This window comes from Phasianus colchicus, chromosome 13 (assembly GCF_987193195.1).
Source record: "Phasianus colchicus chromosome 13, bPhaCol1.hap1.1, whole genome shotgun sequence".
NCBI lineage: Eukaryota > Metazoa > Chordata > Aves > Galliformes > Phasianidae > Phasianus > Phasianus colchicus.
Genome location: NC_143448.1, coordinates 11,887,340 through 11,912,083, shown reverse-complemented (window position 1 = coordinate 11,912,083; position 24,744 = coordinate 11,887,340). Strand labels below are relative to the sequence as shown.

The window sequence follows — 24,744 nt, the reverse complement described above, 5'->3', positions numbered from 1 at the left end:
GTGGAGGAGATGCAGGAGATGCAAACATCCAGGCATGACTTCATGCTTGGAGAATAGATCATAGGAAAGCCAGAAGTTCAGTGGAATAAGATGAAAGGAAAATCCAGAGACTTCAAGGGGCATCAAGGAAAGCATTTAAGATATGGGTCATCTCACGTCCTGTAAACACACAGTGTAGCTTCCCTTCCAGGAACTTGTGAGTTCACTAAGACTCATCTGGAAGTGAGCAAACCACTATGAGACACGCTCCATCTCTGGCAAGGTTACACATGGGTATAGTGAGCCAAGAATGACACTGAGGTAGCGCGGTACCCCAAATGTACTCTGAAAGCAACCCCAAGCCTGGCAGCTACCCTCCTTAGTATACTATTTTCACTCCAGTACTTTAAAATCCTCCCTTTCAGATCAAACTCCTGCACTTGATTAGCCTCATATGTCCCAGCACTACAGACCTATTTGTGTGATGTAGCTTGTGGGATGACATCTCTCTGACTCTGGAATTGTTCTTTGGCACATTGCTTGCAGATCAAGTACTAATCTGACTTTCTATCTCCTCCAAGGCTCTCATAGAACAATAAGAGGCACAAAAGTTAAGTCTTTTTGAAGGAAAATCCGCATTTTTTTCAGTCTTTTTAAAATCTGAAACCTCTTGGTCTAATGTTTCCCAGCAGACACTCAGCTCCGGAGCCAGCAACACAGCTGGCACAACAGGCCAGGAGCTGGGATCTGCAGCCCTCCACCACTCCACCCCAAAGGCAGCAGCTCACAGGGAAGTGTTTCAGCAGGCAGCATTTGATTATTAATGGGGAGAGTGCCACAGGAATGACAGTGTCAGGATGGGCAGATCAGTTACATAAATAGTGCAGGAAGGAAGAGAAGAGGCCATATCCCTCTCCAGCTCCCTGTTCCCGATACACTGCATCCTTTCCCGAGAGAAGAATCACAGCACGCAGCCAGGCAAAATGGGCTGAAACAAAGAGCCCTGCACACAGCTTCCCCCAGCCCAGCAGCTCCCCAGCACTGCCTTTCCATCCCCTGCTGCAGCTCTTGTGGGTGCTGGTTGGTCTCTTTAGATGAATGCCATGGGCATAAAACTGTTCGCACTGCAGACTTTCCAAAAACGAAGATGAACGTTACTCCTTTCACAGGAGCAGGCATAAGAGAGAGAAGCTTTAACCCCAGACACAAGCTTCCTTTTTGCATTACCAGTCAGAGACAAAAGCTTGGTTCTATAAACAATCACAGTGATAACAAATGAAAGGTAGCTATTTTTATCAGTTTTGTTTAGGTGGGAAAAGTTTGTGTATTTTTTGTTTGATTGTTTTAAAGGAACATCTTTAACGAAAGCAGGAATGCTCTTTGGACTAAAAAGTTTCACTGAACCAAAATCATCAGAACCACGCCTGGGAAGTTTCTGACTGGCATCACACCTCTGCATCAGCCCTGCTGCTAAAATCCAACCCTCCCACCAAGGTCAATGGGCCTCAGCTGGCCTGCAGGCTCCTTGCTAAATCCCCGTGGATTGTGTTTGCAATGAACCATCAGAGGGATTTATTGTTCCTTTCTTCAGTTCGATGGTAAGGCAGTTTCATTTTACAGCTCCTGCCCACAGTGCTACTTAGACTGTTAGTAAAATTTGGATGCATTTTCCTCCACCTTTATTTTCCTCATGTTTCCAAACTAGGAAACCAGGCAGTTCAGGATCATTCCCCACCAAACAGCTAAGATAGAAGTACTGCTGTTACTTCTGTAGCCACAAGCTCCTCATCTGATGAGAGATTTGTCTGATTAAGGAGTGCAGGATTTGACCTTCCAGGAGAGATCTGCCTTAATGAAATGCATACGGCACAGCCACAGTGGCACTCTGGAAAGCACTGCAGAGAAAAGCTATTGCGTGTCCCCAGCAAAGCTCCAGTTCCACCAGCTTGAGCTAAGATTCCTCAGCTGCTTTCCAAAATGCACCTTACAAAAACTAAAATGAAATTGAGAGCGACATTCTTTTGTTTAACAAATCTGACAAAAGGAAGCTGAGTCAGACCCGCTGCAGGATGCAGACCTCCATCAGTGACAAAGGGAAAATGGCTCCCAGTGGAAATGACTGAGAGCACTGCGCTGCTCTGATTAAAGGCCCCAGAAATAACCAACCTTTTGCAGAGATTAAGCTTTCTGCATGGAGCAGTAATTGTTATTTTTTGAACTTTAAGCAGCGTTACTTCCAGAGGCTTCAGACGACTGTTAGATATGGTTGCATATTTCAAATGGGAGGGGATTTTACAATTATTGTCTAAACTGTTCCAGATTAGCATTTCGGGTTTATTTTTTGTAACTGAAGGAAAGAGTGTGCTTTCTTCTAGCACAGTTCTTAGCTGGCCACAAAATACAGACACAAGTCTCATTACCGTGACTGAACTTCAAGTCCTGGCAGACCTTTGCACAGCGCCTGCAACACACTGCTTCTGGGAAGGTGGACCACTCACCTTCATCAGCTCTTAGAAACATCATCAGTTACACCTGTGTCAATAGCTGTCTTTGGCTGTGATGACAACTAATTAAGGGTTATTTCTCATATGCATTTTCACTGTAACCAGAAGTAATGGCAAGGAAAAAAATGCATGCTTACTCACTGAAAGGCATGGGCTATTCTATCAAGTTGGCTGGAATTTTTGCTGCGTAGGAAAGCAAAGAACTTTTTCCTACAGCTACAGTTCCCACTCATTCTTGGAGAACTTCACAGCCCATTAATCACACTGGGCAGCAAACAAGCACTACAGGGAAAACCTGAAACAAGATGTTACCAAAAGCTACTATCATAAAAGTCATATTGCTTTCCTGGCTACAGAGAAGATAATGAAATCTGAGCTTTAGATCACCTGAACAATCTCTTCAGCAACATACAAAATGTAATTCAGAAAAAAAGATGAAAGCTCTAATCTCAGATTTATTCTGTGCAGTTATAAATTCCATCAATTTATACAAACCCACTCCCAGGTATCCATGTATAGTGAGAACAGTCAAATTTAATAGATTTAGCATACTAAATGAGGGCTCTGCTTCTACCCATTAGAACACATTACTCCTTTCAGCAGTTACAAAATGACAGTTACTAGTTTAGATTCACAGAAAAGTCAAATTCAAACTATGCACCAGCACCTTCAAAGCAAACTTGAGATTTACCCCAGCCATAAAGGAAAGACTATTTTTATCTCTCCTAGCCTGAGTAGTCTGGAAGGCTGTTCAGACACCAGCAAGGAAGTAACCAGGTAAACGTTCTTAGGAAGAGATGCTGATCTGAGCCATGCACAGCTAGCCCAGGTGCCACAGAATCAAAAAACAGCAGCTAATAGACATCCGTGGGAAAACCTCTGGGAAAAAAAGTGAGTGAGCCATTAGGAACAGCTGGAGATAACCAGTCAGAAAACTTGGACAGCACTGCTGAATAGACAAGGTAAAAGAGCTGGTGTCATGTAGAACAGGAACTTGACAGCAGCAAAGGTGTGAAATGCAAGTACACAGTTAGCACTCCTATTGCTCATGCCACCAGCTCTGTCCGTAAAATGAGTCACACAGAGCAGTAGGAAATTCCTACGTGCTAAGGATGCTCTTCATTTCTTACCTTTCACTACCAGAAGTTTTGCTATTAGGTAAGATAGGCATCCATAGGGCAAGTACATCTATTGGTGTTGCCTGAACACACACAGGATGCTTCCTGTTAGCAAAACTTGATATAAACTACCGATATTTTGTTTAAAACATTATCACACTGTTTGCAAAAGCAGCCAACTATCAAGGGCTTTTTTCTAGACTCTTATCACTTGGCAATGATGATGAAAAGTCTGGAAGCCCAAGGTCTACAGGAAAACTGGCTTGGTAGCATCTTGAGTCAGCAGCTTTGAAAATCTGATGGAAGTCACTACTTAGAAAGTGTGATAGTGAAAACATCTGGGATTAAGAAGAGGAAATGAGGTGCTGTGAACCATTAGATTTCTATTGAGAGGGATACAATTTCAAATTCAATAAAATTTCCGTGCACATTTCCTCACAGCCAGAAAGAAACTTTAAATAATCACTTCAGTACACATTAAATCCGTAAAACAGAATATGAAAGGTTTAGAGATTTTAATAAGATTTTTTAAAATTTAAATGAAATTATCTTCTTTATAGCCCATAGAATGGTTTTTGGTAACTCTATTGAGCTCTGAAACAGAGCGTGCTGAAAATGTCTTTAGGAACATTCTCATGTCTTTCCTCGAACTTTCCAACAGAGATAAAACAAGTCACCTAAAACAAAGCTTATTTAGTTGGCATTAAAACAGACCCTGGTAATCTAGGCCTGACGCCTCAGGGCATGCACAGAAAACCTAGGGCTATTCTCATTCCTTTCTTTGGGTAAGGGACATGAAGGCCTCTCTCATCCCCATCCTTAGTTTAGATTAGCTAAATAGCACGCTCACTCCCAGGTCCACAGATATGAACATCAAAGGCAATGCAACGGTTGTAAATACAGTTGAAGTCATTTGCAAAAGTAAATCATATCTGGGACTGCTGTCTGCTGTGGGTACCACTTTATCACTGAGCTACATCCTGACCTGATAGCTGCAGTTCCCTGGAAAACTCTTTATCAACATTCTCCCTGCTCTTCTCTCAGCAATGAAATGAGAACAGCTTATTTTCTTGGAAGGGGTCTTAATTCTCGTTGGTGTCCCTAAGTAAGACTTTGAAAAATGCCTCCTCACTTATCGCTTAACTTTCTGAATAACAAATGTATCAAAATTTTTAAAACATCCATCTCTGCAGCTGTATATCATAAGAATGTGAAATAACATAGCCACTTCCAGCCTTTGAGAAAGGTAGAAAATCAATCCCATCACCTGTGCTGAGTTGTGATGACAAATAAGAGCAACAGAACATTTAACTGTGGATCATTATTATTTAAAGTCCTACTTAAGGTATGTTGAACATTTGCCTACTTTTATTAAAACTGTCTTTGATTGTGTTTTTTAAGTGGGTTTTGATTTAAGTTTCATATTTCTCAGATTTCTTTCTGCATTATTTAGTTTAAAAAAAAAAAAAATCCTCTTTCAGTCATTCTGTTCAGTATCACAGCTACACCTTTGCCTTCAGTTTGTGAGACGTAGATAGGGGTCAGCCAACAACAGGTGCAAGAAGAGGAGGCATCCTGGTCCTAAGAAGGTTTGGTACTCAGGCTATGCTGTAAGGAAGCCCACAGGCTCATCTGATTGGCCTCACTGAACAACCTGCTGATGTAACCTTCAGGCAGGTGACAATATCAGAAGCACCGTGCTCTGCACAGTCAGCCTCAGTACCATCCCACCCTGCTGGCTGCCATGAGCGGCTTAGAGCATAATGCTGAATCTAAGCAAAATGCTTCAAACAAGTTCTCCTTCCGGAAGGCCCATCCGCACTGTCTTCCATCTGAGGTCATAATTTTACCTGTGAAAAATACTGACAAATTCCATTTAACATCCAGCCATCTCAGCTGTATGAGGGCTTCAGCTTTCCAATTTGCACGTATAAAAACCCTTACAGAGACATCTCCAAATTGCTTCAAAGCACCCTGTTTGAGCAAAACAGTCACAGTCTGCACTGATCAAATATCAGACACTATTTAAAGTATCATTTTTTATAATCTCCAAAACTCTTTATAAAATGACACCCAATACTAACTTTTGTCCCGACTTCTGCCTTTCTCTTAGAGCTGATTTCCTTTTATTCAGCTGCCTCATTAGAGGCAGTAACAAATAAGTCACTAGAGCAATAATAAGGCTAAGTTTATCTTGTTTCCTCCACTCCCTTTTCTCACTGTATTACTAAGAGTTGGAACAATAACAGGATGCCGGGATGCAGGATGGGAAAAGGCGGATTCCAGCTGGAAAACCTTGGAGATTGGGTTGCTGAACACTCCCAGTATTGCTTAACGAAAAGTGAAGTGGATTTTTCTGTTTGTTCTTCTTTTTCTATGTACTGCTTAATGTTTTGGGACACCGCTGAATTTACTTTGCCTCCTCTGGGAACAAACTGAAGCTCTACAAACTCTGACTCAGGTAAGGAATAAATGGCATTTGCTGTCCTTCAGCTGTGGAGGTAATTGCAATAATTTTTTATCTGCACTAAAAATGTCTTCTACTGCTTTAAATAATTTAAGATATACCAGTGGTTAGGCTATGAATTTCATACATATCTACAGCATCCTTTGGGCCTAACATTGATAGAACTTAAAAGTAAGGGAGGACAACAGCAGAGTTGTTCAGAGTTTACACTGGAAGAGAAAAATCTCTACATTTCCTGGACTATACCACAGTTTTCCCAGGTCACGTAACAGAAAAAAACGCATGCTTTTTTTGTAGTTCTGTTCTGTAATATTTAGATAATGTTGCCAATGTTCATTCACAATGGAAAAAGGACTGAAATGATAGTGTGAATGGCAGCTGTAAGCCCTTTATGAAACAATTCCATTTGCAGCATGGAGGTTACAGGCTTAGTACAGCTTGTAGTGAGCAGGTGTACGCTATGCTGTGGTCAGTGTGCTCCAGCAATGGGAGGGCTGCCCTTGGTGTTTGAAAAGCTGCTGTAGTTTTATGTGACCAATCCAAAGACAGGAAGCCCCCCCAAACACCTGCCATCCCTGGCTTATTGTACCTGCTGAGAGTGTTTAGGGTTGGAGGGAGAGTTTAGGTAAACACTTCAGTGCCTTGGTCTCCTAAGTCCCAACCCTGGGCTATCAGCTTTTACAGCTCCTGTTCCAGAACATCAGCAATTTGTACTTGAGAAGTTTCTTGATCTCAGAGGTCCAAAACACAGTATTTTTTTTTCTGACAAGGTATTTTACAAAGAGAGGCTTCGTGAAAAAAGTTGGTTGAAAAGGCTCATCTTTTCCTAAAAACAGTGCAGCAAGAACCAGAGCCAACAAGTGTAGCGTACAGCTTGCGAAGATGAAGCATTTATGCATAAGAGATTAATTGATACTGCTTTTTGTGGAAGAATTCTAGGCTGCAACAGTGGAACTGCCAGTGTGCACAGTACCTTCCTGTGCTGGTTGTCATGCTGTAATAAAGATAAAGGAAGGAAAGAAATGCAGGAAAAAAAGATACGGGAGAAGATTAATTTCTATGAGAAAATCTGCTCTATTCTCAGCTACTGAAAAAACTGAAAGTTGGTTGCTACTGCAGTTAACAAAGGTGTAGTTAATCAATGTGCTCCTGCCCCCACTGATTATAAATCATCACATCAGCATTTGTAAAAGCATGCAATAATATAAATGTTCATGCTGGAAAAAGAACTAGACAAAAGCAAGGTTGCTCCAATGATTTACAAAAGCTTCTCATCTTCAGTTAATTTGTGCCTTGTAACAACACTCAGTGTACCAGAAACATACAGCAGAAATGCTGACTTGTAATTTACCTGAGATATCTCAAGGAGTTATTTTCTGTTCTTAAATAAAGAGTGACCATCAGGAGAAAAGGACACAGTTTTAATTTAGCATATGAAGACCTCAGAATAGCACAGTGACTGCAGAGCTGTACGTAAAGGTACAGCAATACATAAATGAAATGGAAAGCAAAACTCAATTAACAAGTCATTCCTGATTTAACTCAGTTATTTCTCAGAGTGTTACAGCCACACCACACTAAGTACTTCCCAACACACCACACTTTAACATATGATCATAAAACTGTTATTTAGACATTACAAAGCAAATGCAAACATTGCAAGCATGCCGTGGGTCAGCTGTGTGTCATTCCAAACCTGCAGCTTGCACAGAGCTGGGCTCAGGGTTATAGAGAGAGCTCAGGTAGAGAAGGTTCCACCGAAAGAGTTAACAGGTTTGCTGCCAAAAGAAAACAGGTTTGTTTCACATCCTGCCTCTGTTGGATAAAACAGCTGAAAACAGGATATAGGTAAAAATCCCTGGTTTAAAGGCTCCCTGATTTATAGCTGGTACGGAACAAAGGATTGCACTATGCATCCACAAGGCAATATTTCAATTAATATTTCAAATGAAAAATAGACAATCTTCTAAAAAAATATTTTTCTGTTGGTCAAGTTATATTTCTACTGAAGTACAGGCTCACATTAGGCTCGCTTCATAATTTCTAAAAAAGTGGAGGCTCACAGAACACAGATAACTGAATCTCCACGGTTGTCGTGTGTTCATCGCTCCAGTTTTGACTCAGGTTCTAGAATTTTAATTCAGAGGTTCCTATGTTAGTGCCAAGAAGAAAATGGGATTCCTCTGCATGTGAGAAATGCGTTGAAAATGCTGAAAATGAAAATGTTTCAGTGCATTTTTTTAAAAACAAATGTCTTTCTTCTTGCTGTCTTTGGGGCTTTACGAATCAAAAATCCTACCCAGTGTAGTCCTTCTCCTTTAGCAGAGAGTGACTATTTGTGTGAACTGGAGACTCACTAGTACAGAAAGATGGCCAACTCCCAGTCAGTAAGGAGAAAGCTGTGGGGACGTAGATGGGCACTCTGGCAGACTTATCTCTAGACAAGAAGGACAGCTGAGCCATTCCATACAAGATTAGGAGCTACATGTGAAAGAGTTATCAAGCAGCCTCTGTGAAAGGCTGGAAAGTTCATCCTGAGAAATGGCTGATTTTTCAGGAGGAAGACAGGCATGGTTACCTGGTACACACTGCAGAAATTGTAGACAGCATAACAAGAATCGGTGGAAGGGAAGAACTATTCTCCTGCTCCAACCTTGCTACCTGAAATGCCAGGAGTTACAGAGCACCACCACAGCCAGGGGCAGGCCAAAAAGAGGAGCCTTTTAAATTCTTTATTCTTGTTTCAAAATACAGAAAGGCCAGTGTTCTGTCCCAGTCTAGCTGTCACCAAAACCTTCCTGCTCCTGTGGGATTTTGCAACCATACTGTGTCAAAACCTAAGGAGAAAGAGCCTCTGTTTCCGTAACACGCTATTTTAAAAAGCCCACAGTCAGCCTTCACAAATCAGCAGCACTCCATCCAGCTCTGCCCCACTGCAGGCACCCCCTGCTGTGCTCCCTGCAGCCTCCGCTGCTCCCATACCCACCCACCCTGCCTGGCACCACCTCCTGACTCCTCGCGACACTCACAGGGTGCAAAGCAGGTTATCTGCAGCACACACAGATGCCTGTCCTCATTGTGTAGGACAGTATGAAGGGCAATCCCACTTCCACAGAACGCCTGGAAGATACAGCCAAATTCTTTCTGTCTTTGTCCACATTTCTGAGTAATGCCTTGGCAGGAACAGTCTTTCCCCTTCCTTTTATGATGGTATCTGTTCTGAATTTGAGCTCTGGAAATCCTCTCTTGGAGTGCAAAGTGTACCTTTGTGCTGCTCGAGGAGACTAAGGGCCTAATGCTGCTGTCATGCAAATGACAGGAAATCCTGCCATTGATGGGAAATGTTCCTGCGCTGAGCTCCGCTTCATAGCCAGAGCCTCCACAGGCACAGTCCTAGGGTAGCTTCTCCCTTCCCTTTGTAGGGCCTCGAGTTCTGCGCCTGAATTTAGAGATTTGCAGCATCTTACTGGATTTTATTGTCACCGTCTTTCAGATAAGTAAGAAATGTCTCAATAAGAACAAGTTTGCTCGTGTTAGGCCTACACAACCAATCCATACTACTAATAAGGTGTTGGATTTTTTTTCACTACCTTCTTTATGAATCCACATCAAAATAGTTCATGGTGCCTGTTTATTCAGTTCTGTTAGTGCTTTCATTAAAACAAACAAATATTGCTATGCTATGCATACTGTAGTATCATCTAAATTACCAATGCACTCCAACTAACAAACATATCCAAGTGGAAATCGAGAATCAAGGCAGAAAGCAGAGGGTAGGCTCCTTTTACGAGGACAACAATGGGAGCAAACAGACTTGTTTTGCACACCAGATTTCCAGTGCCAGCAGCAGTTCTGATAAGTTTAGGATTAGAATGGTTGCACCGCCCAGTCACTGCACTTGGAGATGACTCAAGATTCCAACAGGAAGAAAGCAGTACACTTTGCAATACACTGCACCATTTTCCTTCAGTAAAATAGCTTTATTACCTGCCTTATATGGATTGATCTTCAGCTTCATTAAATGAACATTCCAATAAACAGCTACTAACTCAGGAAAGTAAAAATTTCCACCTCAGCATAGGAAATATCTCCACTGCACTTCGAATTCAGGCAGCAGAGCCACGAAGTGCAGTTCTGCTGGGAATGGGAGCTTCCCCAGCAGCCAGGCTGCCCAGCACCAACATTCTGGGTGTTCCCATGCCAACACCCAGCATGGCCGCAGTGCCAGGCTCCTTGCAGGGGCTTCGCTGCCACCACCTGTGAGCAAAACTGCTGGGTCACCCTGATAAGGCCTCACAGCTCTCACTTTTATCACTTCCACAGAGACTTACACAATGTGTGAGTAACAGCACTGACAGCACCTGCCATTGTTGATTGGTTCAAGTGGCAAAACTGCATTAAGTCACTGTCATTTCCAGATGGAAACAAAACCTAACAGAGAGCAGTCTAGCTCTAAAAAATGTCATAAAACATAGGACAGCTTTTCTTAATTTCTTAAACTTCCCTACATCAGAGGAATGCATTTCCTAGTTTTGCTTTTTCAGCACTGTAAGCTGGATATTTGCTTTCCTAGTTTTATTTTGATTTGAAGCTGAGATTTCCCTGACTCTGAGAGCTAAACTGTAAGTAAAAACATTGAAAGGCTCATTGTAAATTCATAAGAGCAGCAATAATATCATTTGTATCATCTCACAACACATGGGGATTTTAACAATGGAAATGTTCCAGGAAAAGACTGTAACTATAGGGGTTGGCAGAAAAGGTCTTGAAGTTAATTAAGCCTGGTCTGGAAGTCTAGTTGAATAAGGGCAGGAAATAGAGAAGAATGAACTGACATTTGAATTAGACATTTAAAAAGAGGGAAAAACACCGAATACTAATAACCAAACAAACCAGATCCAGACACACCCTGTTGTTTTAGCCTTTTGCCCACCCAGAAAATAAGAGATTTATGTGTGCTTTCTTTATCTGCCACAAAATTAATTTTCAGAAGAATTATCAATGCATCAAGTTACTGAGTAGAATAATCTGGTCAAAGGAATTGGCACACACATACAGCTAACATGTTTTCTCTGCTTCTGATTACTGCTAGCACGATAAGTATCAGTTGCAGTGACCTGCCCATGATGCAGGTTCTGTTAGAGTCAGAAACTTTTGCTCCTGAGCTTTTGTTGAGAAAGATGTAAAGAACAAAATTTCATCTTCTGCAAACACAGCTATATTATACTTTGAATATATATATGTATTGTTGTTGTTGCATGCAGTGCCTCAAATGATGGGGACTTCTCCTTAATCAAACCAACTCAGTTAGAGCTCTGTGCCAGGAAGCCTCTCTGATACGAAAGCTTTATGTGAAAACAAAAGGGAAGTAGAAAAGCTCTGTAATATATTATCCTCAGAGTCATCTTATTTTGCTCTAGCTTGGACAAACTCCTAAACATTCAGTGACAGCTCCAGCTAATCTCTGTGTACAGCTGAGCTGACCAGGAGCAGAATCAAAGCAGATTGATTCTGAAATGTGCACACAACTTACTGTAGAAAACAAAGCCTCTGATTGAAGATGCTTGAGGAATCTTTATAGCAATCACGAACACCTTGAATAGATCAGAACTGTTCCATCTCTGCAAGGGGACGAGCCTAGTAATTATTGAAGGATTCTCCTGCTCCCTTCACACCCAAGCCCTCCTCCCAGAATCAGACAATGCAGTCTAAGGGAGCTGCTGCCAGCACCCACATCTCCACCTCTCCTACCAGAGCAGCCTGGGGTACACAATCATTAACTGGCTGAAAGAAAGTAAGGAGAAACATCCACAGACACTTCAGGTAGTGTCAACAAGACTGATGGAGACTCAGTCCTTCCGCAACATGAGTGAGACCCTTCTCAGAGACAAGTAAACCGAACAGCAAGACTGTCACTCAAACTACATGCTTTCTGGATGTGTAAAAGAGAACAGATTATTTGCCTGTCTATAATGCTGGTACTTAATCACCATTTTCAGCATTTGTCCTTATCAGTAATTATCTGGATGGGAAATGTTTTCCTCTTAACTTTCTATTTTGGACAAATAATTCATAGGGGAAAAAATGCTTGCTCTTCCAAACTCTGCACACAGGGTTTATTCCACTCATCTTATTAGCTCATTTCAGAACAGAAGGGCTATGTTTAAAGCAAAGTAAAACCCTCAAAATAGCTCAGATTTCAACAGCATTTGGCAACTGTAATCAAAAGACATATCCAAGAACAAATTTTCTGTCATTTAATTGTTAGTTTCACTCTAGCAACATCTGGGGAGCAAAGAAATAATATTACTCATAGATCCTATGAGCTTGATGGTTTAAGGAAATGGAACCCTTTAAATCAACAACGTACAGAGATCTATGTGATGTGTGGCATGAATATATGAGGTGGTAATATTCTGTACTAAAAATGCAAGCTCCACTTAGAAGCTTGAACATGCTCACTAAATCCAGAATATGTCTTCTTCTTAGGTGTCATTTGACCCTCATAGCTGTGATTCCAAGGCTCAGGAGCTGTACAGAGATATAGGAGAGTTGGTTATGGCCTTAAACTCAATGTTGTTCATGCTGTCAACATCTAAGAGAAGCCAATATCTTCTGTTTATGATACCATGTTTATTTGCTATAGAAGTGTCATAAATTGGTTTAATAATTTCCTTATGAATCACAAACAAGCTTCAAAAGATAACTGCACTTACTCCACTTACTGCATATTTAAAACACTCTAAATCAATTTGGGGTCACTTTAGTGAAAGCATCTGTAGTAAAGCATTATATGACTACAGTACCATGCTCATCATAAGAACTCTTCAGCAGCACCAAACAGAAGCATTTCAGTGATTCAAGTACCATCTCAGTTTCGAATTTTCAGTTCTCTAGTCCCTCTACAGTCTCCATTATGACAAATAACATTATTGTGAAAAATGAGTAGAGACACTGATTCTGCACCTGGCATGATACATGATCTGCATGCTGACAGTATGAAATGAGGAAGATTCTTAAAACTCACCTAATGATTCAGTGTGGTGTAACAGACCTTTATGAGTATTTGTCTCCTGAGAGAAGTGAAGGCCAACATTTTCTCTAAGGCTGCTGGATTACTGTCTAGACATACCTGGATGCATTTATAAAAGGAAAACAGTCATCCATTAAAGCAACAATTACACTGCAAAAGCAATCTGGATAGAATAGCAGAAACCAGTCAGTGCCCATTTTGCTCATTTTAATGCTATCAAACTATGGTTTTGCGTCCATCACAAATGTCATCCTCACCACAGCAAACAACCTTTACATGAATAATAGACCACTGTCACGTCAACAACAGTAACAACTCATTTATTTACTCCAAAAGTAATGCTTTCTCAAAGTCCATGAAGAGACCAGCCCACAAATTAAAACATGTATATTTAATTTGCTTCTCAATTATCAGATTTGCAAGTAAGAAACTCAGATAAAAACCATATTACCACAGATGGACAGAAAAATGTTTTACTTCAAGATTGGAACTGAAATCATAGCATGTGCACATGCATCACAGAAGTAGTCCTTCTTGGTTTGATAATTTTACTATTTAAGACTTCTGACATACCACGTTTTAAAAAAAATAACCTACCCCTGGCCAATGTGAAACTTGCAAAATTTCATATATACTGCACAGGTATACAGAAATACAGTCACATGCTTTATTAGATCATGTACAGCATTCATTTCCACAAGCAGAAACATTTCAGATCCCTGGAGGTATCTAAAATGACAAAGGCTCCACAAAGGCTGCCATTCCCTAAAGAACGCAGAACAACCAGCCACAAAGCATCAGCCTAGGGGACAGACTCTTGTGCAAGGTCTGTACTAATAAGACGTGGGGAAATCATTTAATATAAAACAGGGGAGATTTAGATCAGTTATAAGAACAACGTTTTTTATGATAAGAGTGGTAAAGCACTGGCACAGGTTACCCAGAGAGGTGGTGGAAACTCCGTTACTGAAGACATTCAAGGTCGGACTGGACCGGGCTCGGAGCACCTATGGAGCTGTGGGTGTCCCTGCTCACTGCAGGGGAGTTGGACCAGATGGCCTTTAAGGGTCTCTTCCAACTCAAATGATTCTCTCATTCTATGATATCTTCCAAACTGTTCCAGAAAAGGGTACTCTTTGAGGTTTTCTAGGAGTCAAAATCAGAGCTGATTCACAGTGTGTGTGGAATGTAGATAGACAGATCAAGATCTAAGCCAAACAAGTGTCTATCTGTGAGTAGGAAATCAAGTCCAAACCTACACTGGCAACGCACAGTCAATAGTTTTACAACTAATCCATTCTTTGTCAGGTGGGAGTAATACAAGAATGTAGACAGCACTCGCCAAACTGCAAACATGTTTTTGTATGTTTTTCAAAAACATGCTAGAAACTGAGAAAAATGAACAGAGTTAAATGCCCTCCTGCTTTTGTGGGCCTCAGTGCCTGAGCATCACATAGGCTTGACTCTGAGCTCTCTCAAAAAAATCTCTATTTGTGAAGTATTTCTGTCATTGTGATTCTGTCTTGCTAACAGGCTGTATATGTTACAATACTACTGATAGCTACCAGGATCCCTGTAACACGTAGTTCTGTAAGGAACACTATTTGAGTTAAAGTAATACCTCCAACAAAATCATTTCTTTTTGTCCTGGAAGTTATACCTGGAGGTATATAAGGGGTCAGATTCAAAGCAGTGCAAGCAATTTTTGAAGCTCCCATCCTACAGCTTTGGGATTTCAAGTAAAAAAAAAAAAAAAAAAAAAAAAATCAACCTTCTCTGGACTTTACAAACAGCATGAATTATGGCCCAGGTATCTCAAGGAGATAACTTACTGTAAAGATTCCTTAAGATTTGCTGTCCTTTGTTGATACTGAAGACAAAAAGCACTTAACCTCAGTGTCTGCTATCACTCATTTGTCCACAGTGGCATAATTCCTCCCTCATTACAGTCAAGAGCCACTTGCAAAACCAAATGAGTTGTGACCCCACTCAGCAGCAGGTCATTACCCCTTCAGTACAGCTGCTGGGCAGTGACTGGCTGGCAGAGACAGACATGAACTCTTCCAAAAGACTCTTCTGTGCCTAAAGAAAAGCCCAGTCAAGACAAACTAGCATGAAACGCAGTTTCCTGCCTGCTGTAATGGGTGACTGCATCCATAACACTGCACTGTTGTTCACAGAACACAAGCAGAGCCTCCTATAGGCTATTTTTCTACGACTCATGCTGACAGCCTTGGGTTTGTTAATCTACCTAGCTAACATCAGGCACATCACTGATGTAGAAGAGACTCCAGTGAAGTCAGAAGAATTTACAGATGCAAGATCAGATATGCAGCTGACACATCTTGCTTCTCTTTCAGGCTTGTGATGAGGTGACTAGTAGCAAACAAAATGCAAATCTATATACTCAACAAAGGAGATCACTGTGACCTCTTATAACTTTCTTCTGCACGCATTTCTCTCAACTTTGCAGGAAATGCCCTCTTCAACCTGCATTTGATATTTTCAGTTCAGAGCCTTCCTCAGTACTTCCCACAGCTCCTAAATCCCCAAGTCAGCAGCCCGCTTGCTGAAATGCAAGCAAAGCAATCAGGAAGCTCTGGGAGGGCATTAGTGTAACGTTTCGTTATTGCCTTTCACCATCCTTAGCACATGGCTATTCACTCATCAGTGTGGAGGTAGCTTTGTTTCTTAAATATATATATGTATTTTTTCAAAGGCCAATACTAATGTTTGCCTCCCTCATTTTTATCTAGTTCTGTACCACAAACAATTGAAAGACCAGGAGCCCTGTCTTGCTGCCTGCCATCAGTCTGGTGACCTTTGCTGACTGGTGTCCATTCAGGAGCATTGTATTGGGCATTTAATCAAAAGAAACAAATCTTCAACATACACACCATATTCATGGTGTTTATAGTCCCTTTAAACAATAATAAGCAACAAATAAACAATTTTTTTCATTTCTGAAAGAGGTGTCTGTCCTGGCCAAGGACTCCATCCAACCATCAGATGCAGCTGTATTTTCTACCATCTAAGAGAGAATTGTTTGGTAGGCTGAAGAGACAGGGAAAAAATCATTGATGTGTTTTCCCCAGATTTACCAGAAACTTAGAGCTGAAATAAAAAAAAACAAAAAACATACAGGATCAAAAGTTTTTTTTCTGTAGAAGAAACGTGAGGAGACAAACTGGGGGCCAAAATCAGACACAGAATCATCTCCTCAGCTCCACTGCGGAGCTCCAGCACTAAGAAATGAGCTGCACCCCATGCACACAGCAGTGCTCAACACAACAGAGTGACGTGGGGTTTTTTTGCAGTTGCACATTTGGTTAAAATACTGCTGAAGCAGCTGTTCACTCAAAACTACTATCACAAGTATAAAATGCCATTTAATAATCAGCTTTCAGGCAGGCATTTGCACTCCAGATTGTTTAGTCATCAAAGTGGCTATTTACTTGAAGGTACTATCATGCATATAAAAAGTCATTTCATAATCAGTTTTCAGGTAGGCATTTGTGCTCCCGGCTGTTCAGTCATCAGTGGAAGCCACTTCTCAGGTGTACAAAGCCGACATAAGGACAATCAACACCATAACACTAAGCAGTCAGGCAATGGGCACATTTAAATCAGCTCAATAAGCTGGAAACCAAAAAGCAGCACAGTGTTCTCAGGAAAGACCCATTTTAGAATGAATTATTGTACATTGTTGAGAGGATGTGACAAGACAGCTTTAATCAGAAATAAGAGAAATGTAGAGGAATAATTTACACAAAGAAAGAGCAACAAGAAATGCTTGCTCCAAGTTGAATGTTGCACAATTTTCCAACGTGTCACTGAAGGTCGAAGATGTGGTTCCCATTCTCACTGAACTCACTATGTGCCCTTAACTATTCTCACACTGTAAACTCACCGGAGCAAAGGAGGACTGACTGCTTTCTTGCAATTTAGAAGCCACTGAGAACATGCAGCACAGGTAACAATTCTGTCTGTCTGATTACTTTGCTGCCTTGTCTCTCCGGGTTTGTCAGAGCAGGTTAGAGCAATGTTGTCTAATTAGGAGATCAAAAAAATTGGGAGAAAAAAATCCGAGACTGATGTTAGTGCTGACCTCAGTCCATCGACAGGAGATGGCAAAGAAATTTAAGTCCTCTGTGCTTCAAAGGTACCTTTTGAAAGGGATACAGCTTTTCATCTAGCAGCAGTACTTTTCACAGAGATCTGAGAAGGCTTTATCCATTCATGTTAGCACAGCCATTTGCAGTCCCTGAAATGTAGCAGTAAGTACTGCTAGGGCTACTTTCTTCTAATCATGTTTTGTCTGCTTACCAAATATGCTCCTTCTGCAAAGCAAGCTAAGCATGCATTAAGCTAGAGGCATTGCCAAGAAAAAGATAATTTATCCTCCTCACATTTGGTGGTTACCTTTCCATTTCTCACTGCCCACTGCATTCACACATTTACCTTTGGTCTTACACACTGTATAAATGAGAAAGTAACAGTAAAACTAGATTCTGTAAGGCAGTTGTTTTGTTAGCTGACACTGAGTTAATCTGCCCTCATTAAATCTAATGTGGCTTCATTAAGAATAGGAAGTGCCCAGATCTTGAATCAAAGTAAAATTTTTGCGCCTGAACTACATCTATGTTTGAAGAGTTGGCAAATTCAACAGAATTTTTGCACAGAGCTACCTAAGGAAGGGGCAGTGGAGGGGACAGGGAAAGGCTTATGACAACACTTGTGACAATACAGACCCCTCTGGGGCCAGACCCAGGGGAACAACACCTAAAATCCCCTCAGCATTCACCTGAACAGGAGATGGGGGGCCGGGGCTGAGCCCCCAGCCAGGGCAACTGCAGCTGAGCCGAATGCTCTCTTTCAAGCTTGGCATTAATCACAACTGACTGAATGCAGAACTGCAGACATTCAGTGTTCCCTACACTTAGATTGCTGCAGGTGGGACAGCTGGGATTTGACTGACAACCAGAAGCAGCAACATTTCCAGTACCACGGAATAGAATATAACCTATCTTGTATTATTCTCTTATCAGTCATTTTGTTATTTTTTTCTGCCCTGATGAAACTCTCAATTTTGTAAGGGATTTTTCATTTTCATTTACATTGTTTAGTTTCCAACCAAGATACTGTAAACAAAAATCATCATTAAGTTTCCAGCTCAACAGTCAATAATCATTTAGTTTCCAGCTTTTTCTAACAATCAGGTATGCAAATTATCTGAACAATGTAGACAAAAACATTTAAAGAGGTATTACAGGGGATCAAGAAGTGCCCATTTCTTCTCTGGTGTATAATAGTGATTTCTAAGCAAATTCCTCTTAGGATATTCCATATCACTACTTCTGTCTTGCCTGGAATCCACCTCAAATGCCATAAAGCAAAAATTCTCTAAGATTAGTACAAGACCTTAACCTGATCAACACATCAGTTTAGCTATAGATACCTGCGTATTTATCAAAGTCTTCATGTAGAAGCTTGGTTTAACTTCAGTTTAACACGCAAGCATAGAACAAGATTTGTAACTAATTAACCTTACCTCACATAAGCATAAATAGGTAATTTCAGAAAAAGAATTAAACCAAGTAATAGAAATACCACAAACAAACAAACAAACAAACAAACAAATGCTCATTAGAATATTCCATCAAACGTATTTGCATTGAATGGACACTATTTATTTCTGCTGCTCATCACACTTGTTTGATTACTTACTAAAACAACTTGCAAAATGCAAACTTTTAATCAGTACAGTATTGTCTGCATCTTGACTTGATTTTTTTTTAATAATTACTCCCAGTCTGCAAGAAGAAACTACTATATGTATCAGGTGTCTTATAAATCAGTTTGAATACCAAAATTTCTTAGTTAAATGTCTATAGTACCCTGCAGACTAAGAGTTATCTGCTGAAATAACTCAATACAAAAAATGAATAATGTTGGTGGAAAAAAATATCATTCGCTGTAAAAAAATTTAAGAGCATAACGAGAAGCTTAACTATTTCAATAAGCCATTCCCCTGCTAACTTTAAGGAACACTTACAGTCCCTTGCTTAAATTAAAAGAAAAAGTTTGAATTATTGGTAAGAGAATGCAGCAGGGCCCTGCTACCAAAGTGTCTGTACATGCTGCCAAAGAAGGACATTCTAAAATACTGTGATGAACTAAACCACAGATCCAAGAATTGCAGAATGGAGAAGTCACACAGTAGCACAGAGGGACAGACTGCCCTATCACAACCTGCGTACTAAATACCCCCAGAAGGACAGGGCACAGTGCTCAGTGTGCAGGGTTACTCCTACTAAAACAAGAAATTCTGAGAGGTGCCACAGGTGAAGCTGAAGCCATGCTGTGCAAGAGGTTCTTTATCTCAGCCCGACATATGGAGGGCAGCCCCAAGCTCCACCAACCTGCTCGTAAAGGAACATATATCTCACCATGGAGGCTAGACAAGTATTGACAGGCAATCCACTAACAAGGGATTAAAAGAAGGGAAACCAGTTCAAAATCTGTTAACATGAAGACAGGTCCACCAAGTGGAAGGGTTGGCTCAAGCTTCCGCCAAAATATGCATTCATTTCAAAGACTCAGTCTAGTGCAAGGAGGTATTATTAAAAATATGCCCAATGGACATCTTAGTCTTTTCATAAGTGCTTTCTGTATTGATGGTCAAGCTCTCAAACAAGGTCTGAACTGTGAAACACTTAGACAATGGCCACTTACTTCAAGGGAGAGTTTGCAGAACGGATCCTCAAGAACAGCCACGCTAACACCACTGCCCCTGAGCTCCTACACCCACCACAGTACCCTCAATACAGATTAAAGCTTTCAGTGCCCAACAAGCAGTGCCCCTGCCTGTGCTGCTGTTAGCAGTGACATCCTCAGTGCAGGCTGGCAGCATCCTGATGAGACGGGCTTGGGGCACAGCAGGCCCTGAACTTCACGTTACTGAAAACAGGGCCATTGCTTGAAGAGTTACCAGGAAGGTACAGAGCTCTTTACCAAGAAGATTCATTTCAAGATCAGCATGCTTTAATTGAGATTTGACATTTGAGCTAAAAATGTGTTCTGTGGGTCTGTAAATGCAGCAGTTGCAGTGAAACGAATGGCCGCTCAAGTGGGCAGTGCTGTCCTCAGTTTCACCAGCTAACCTCATCAGCAATAATCCATGAGATCCCACAGCACCACAGCAATGAGAGGAAATGGCAGATGAAACACTGCCATCTGCTTTTACTGAAGTACAGACTGTACAAGCTGACATTAGCCAAATGGTTTTCCTTTGGTTACCACATTTTGTAACTTTATGAACAAAAGACAGAGCATGGCAGCATCAAATTCAGTGCCTGGCAGTTCCAGTTGTAGAATATTTGAGGTATACAAATAAAACAAATAAAACAAAACAACTAAATCTTACTCTTTTTTTTTCTAAAAATAAAATAAAATAAGGGCAAAGTAAACACATAGAAGAGAAAGAAATCTCTGATTCAAAAACTTTTATATAAATCCCTAAAACTGCATAAGCCACAACTCAGTTATTACATAGAAGCTTCAAAGGCAGCCTATTTAGTCATTTCCTAGACATTCATAAAAGAAGGAACATCCCGCAGGTCATGCACAACTGTAAAGAGAGCAAAATTTCATGGTAAATAAAATCTTTTTACTGATAATGATGCTGCACCATAGGGTAACACTGATTACCTAATTACCAAAGTGTAATTTTAACAATCTCAACAAATCATGCCAAAGATATTAATTTAATCTAATATCTAACAGCGTGGCTTCAACTTCTCTATCACAATTAACTTTTACTTTTGATGTATGTACTGACAGCTCCTAAAAGGTAATGGGAAGTCCTTTATGTGTAAGTTAATGTCTGATTATTGAAGTGTTTAAGTTCCATGACAGTGCTTTACTTTGCAAAGGGAAAATTTAGTGGAAAAATGAATCAGCTTTTCTATATGAAATGAACTCAATCTGATAACCAGGCCTAAAGTTTGCTAATATTAACTTACGCTGTAAAAAAAGAGTTTTGCCTGAAAGTAATTTTATGAATTACTCTTTTGTATGTGCTAAAATCTAAGAATAAGGGATAAATGAGCTTTATTTGTGCCTCCACGCACTTTAAGACACAAGAAATTGATGCAATAAACAAGCTCTCTGAGAAAGATAATTTGCTACATTGAACTTGGAATAGATTGAAATTTTCATATCAATCATTTTTTCCATCAACAAAAAAAAAGTTTTATTTTAAATCAATAGTTTCTATATGAAGATATTGACTACAGCATGTTTTGTGTCAGGTCATGTCAAAACATTGCATTTCAGTTTGTCAAACTCTAACGTTTCATTTCAAGTTGAGTTAACATAAACTTTGATCTAGCTCAGCCCTGGTGTTGCTTCCCAGGGCAGCTCTCTCCCACAGGCTATGAGCAGTAGCCAAACTAAATTTTCTGAAATGCACAAAGGGTCACCTTTGTTACTGAAAGTTCTCTTCAGATGAACTATGGTAGCTCAAAAGGATGCTGAGTTTTATGATAGCTTTAAAAACTTGCATTTTTTACTTATTCAATTTTTTAAGTGCTTTTTACAGTTGCCGAATCATCTGGTTGAAGCTGTTTTGTGTTGTGAAAGATTTTGTGCCTGACATTTCAATTTCTGATTCTAAGGCAGATTGAAAGAAATACAGAAAGTAATCAAACTTTCCTCTAGAAGGAAATTCAGTTTGCTCTTCCATGCACGCTTTCTCTGATGAATCTGATTCTGTTGTTATTTACATGGTTCTCGTGCTTTGAATTACTTCCTAGGCTCAGAAGAAGATGAAGAAGCTTATTCTGCTTTTCTCACTGTTCTTGGCTCCAGCATTCTCTTATAAAGAAAATCAGAAAACAAAACAAAACTTTTCTTCAAACAATACCAGTCATAAACGACTTAAAAGAGATTGGATATGGAACCGAATGCATATCAGAGAAGAGATTGATTCTCCATTACCACATCATGTTGGCAAGGTAAACAGCAGTCTCTTAGCAGTGAATGACTGGAAATGCAGACAGCAAATGAGTATCCTGAGAAGCATTACTTGCTTGCAGTTTAGCAGAATTAACGTTGAAAAAACAGGAAATAGAAATGGGACTGATGGACTAACATCACAATCCTAAAATGAGTGCAGAGTGAATCAAGAACAGCATCAAAGGAATTCTAATTCTTTTGAAGTATATAGATAAATTTTAGAGAGTGGCAAGCATGGAGCATCTGCAGTGAAGAAACAACTACATTGCATGCAGGTGCAGAGTTAGGAAGAAGGTCTGGCAGCTGATGTATGTCAATGTTTTTCTGGTAGCTCTTTCAAAAACCTGGGAGATCAGCTAATAAAAACATACGTATTAAAGAACATATAGCTTACATCCCTCAGCACAAACACAGAAGTAAAGTGCTGTTTAGGAGCACTGTTACACAATCAAAAAATTTGTTTCACAAAGTGAAGGAAAACAATTTTTGAAAGTAATAACAAGCATTGACCTGACTGCAAACTCATTTTCTTCAGGGCAGTGCTCATAAAATCCTGTGATTAACTGCACATCACCCAGACAAAGTTCTCCCAGTCTAGTCTTTCAAACTGAACTACTTTGACACTTCTCAGATAAATGCAGTTCTACATTTTCCTTCCATGTACAACAATCAGCATCTGTCAAGGCTGTTATGGTAAAGTGAAACAGACCTTTCTGGATCAGTGCTGCTCACTGGCAGAAAGCACAAGAGAGAGAAAAGAGGCCACCGGGTACTCAGCTACAGCAGGATATCTCTGTTTCATTTCAGACCAATTCAGCAGCAGATCGAGGAGAACGCTTTTATTCCTGGTGCTGTCCTAAATAAGAGTAATTCACTTTGTACTGTGCTCTGTTGTCTTTCAAAAGTGGAATGTGTCTGATTACTTTTGCAATGTCTTTGTTCAGTGCATTGCATGTACAGGATTGAACACTTGATAAATGCTTTTAAAAGGCCACAGCATCAGCATGGCCAAACAGAGTGACAGCTGCAGGAATATGCTGATAAGTCTGGATTTTATCTTTGATGATCTTGGAGGCTTCCTTTTGCATGTTCATCCTTAGATTTTAGGCAATCTTGGAAGCTGTACCTTTCACACCAAATAAGTAAGTAAAAATTAAGAAAGGAGGCACAGGCTGTACTATCTTTGAGACAAGGGTGAGATTCTTCCTGCTGTTACATCTCCGGAGTCGCAAGCTGTTGTTCAGCAGCACCAGCAGTTAGAAGCATGATTAAGTGTGTGGAACGAGGAAAGAGAATTTTAATAGTACATTTCAAAATAGAAAACATAAAGGAAAAGAATGTTCAACAGTAAATGACAACTACAGGATAAATCAAATCCTAAATACCAGACAGCTGCAATTTAAGATAACGTCAGTAACAAAAGACTAGAAAATCTTGGTCAAACCCAACAATTATTGATAAATAGCTTGCTGAAACAAGAATGCCAATATAGTGCACAGAAAATTGTGGTTTAAACTTTCTAGCAGTGTTCTTAGAGGAGTGTAGATAGGTAAGAATCGTCAAATTATGCCCAGATTAAAAAAATAATAATGTACAAAACCATTTGGGATTGGATTAAATTACATATAAAAACAGATTCATGTTTATTCCTTTTACCCCACCCTTTTTTCATAGAATACAACCTTAAATTTGAAACTGCGGGGTGAAAACTTAATCTCACTGTCATAAGCATGAGTCTAAGGACTGACTATGAAGAAATAGCATGTGACTAAACAAGAAAGCTGACAGCTATGGCAGGAATTCTGCTAAATGGCAAACAATGGAGAAAAATGCTAAACAATGTTTGTCAGTAGCTGCAAATAAAGATTTGTTTCTGTAATTCTGTGAAGTCCAAGCAAAATTCCACTTGGAATTCAGTTAAATTCCGAAGATTATTTGCAAACAAGTGTAGCTCAAAGTAGTGGTACCTGTATTTTTGACACAATGAGGCTGACGATTTTTAACTGTAACTGAACAAACAATTTATATCTTCAGGAAATGTGACTCATAACCTTAAAATAAAACCTACTTGATATATAAGCAAGCGGGTTTCAGTCTGGACGCAAGTTTCATCCTATAACTCTGGATGGCTGTTGCTGCACTGCTGTTTTGTCCAGTAATATGCCAGCTGTCATTAAAAAAATTCCCAACAGTTTCAAACTGAGTCTGAATAAGAGGTCATGTTTGTGTGTATCTTCTGGTAGAAACTGTTTTGCATTCAGAAGCCACAGCTCACTTTTTTCTCTTTGAATTATACTTTCTAGCTGACATCGAGTGCAGGGAACAAGAATGCTATGTACATTATTGAAGGTGAATCTGCCAACACCATCTTTAAAGTGCAAGGGTACGACGGCGACATATATGCTTTTGAGAGGCTGGACAGAGAAAAGAAGGCAGAGTATGAGCTGACAGCGCACATTATTGACAGAAGAAACAACCGATCACTGGAACCACCATCTAAATTTATTATCAAGGTTTATGATATTAATGACAACGCTCCCATTTTTGTACAAAAGGTATTCAATGGATCTGTCCCAGAAATGTCACGACTAGGTAAGGTTCTTCCATTACTTATTTTCCATCCTT

The 24,744-nt window shown here is 40.1% G+C and overlaps 2 protein-coding genes across 6 annotated transcripts in view; one reads left to right on the top strand and one right to left on the bottom strand.

The window, feature by feature from the left end:
• The window catches only part of CDH11 (cadherin 11), a 742,884-nt gene that overhangs the window by 647,924 nt on the left and 70,216 nt on the right, over positions 1–24,744 (bottom strand). The window lies entirely within an intron of this gene.
• CDH5 (cadherin 5) overlaps positions 5,825–24,744 on the top strand; it is a 29,015-nt gene continuing 10,095 nt past the window's right edge. Inside the window, exons 1-3 of one of the 2 annotated variants that reach the window (XM_031615430.2) lie at positions 5,825–6,062; positions 21,918–22,118; positions 24,423–24,711. In XM_031615430.2, coding sequence (XP_031471290.2) covers positions 21,930–22,118; positions 24,423–24,711 — 478 coding nt within the window. In that variant the 5' untranslated portion in view covers positions 5,825–6,062; positions 21,918–21,929. Of the gene's footprint in view, positions 6,063–16,278; positions 17,075–21,917; positions 22,119–24,422; positions 24,712–24,744 lie in introns of those variants that run through there. The other variant, XM_090149371.1, reaches the window with a different exon arrangement.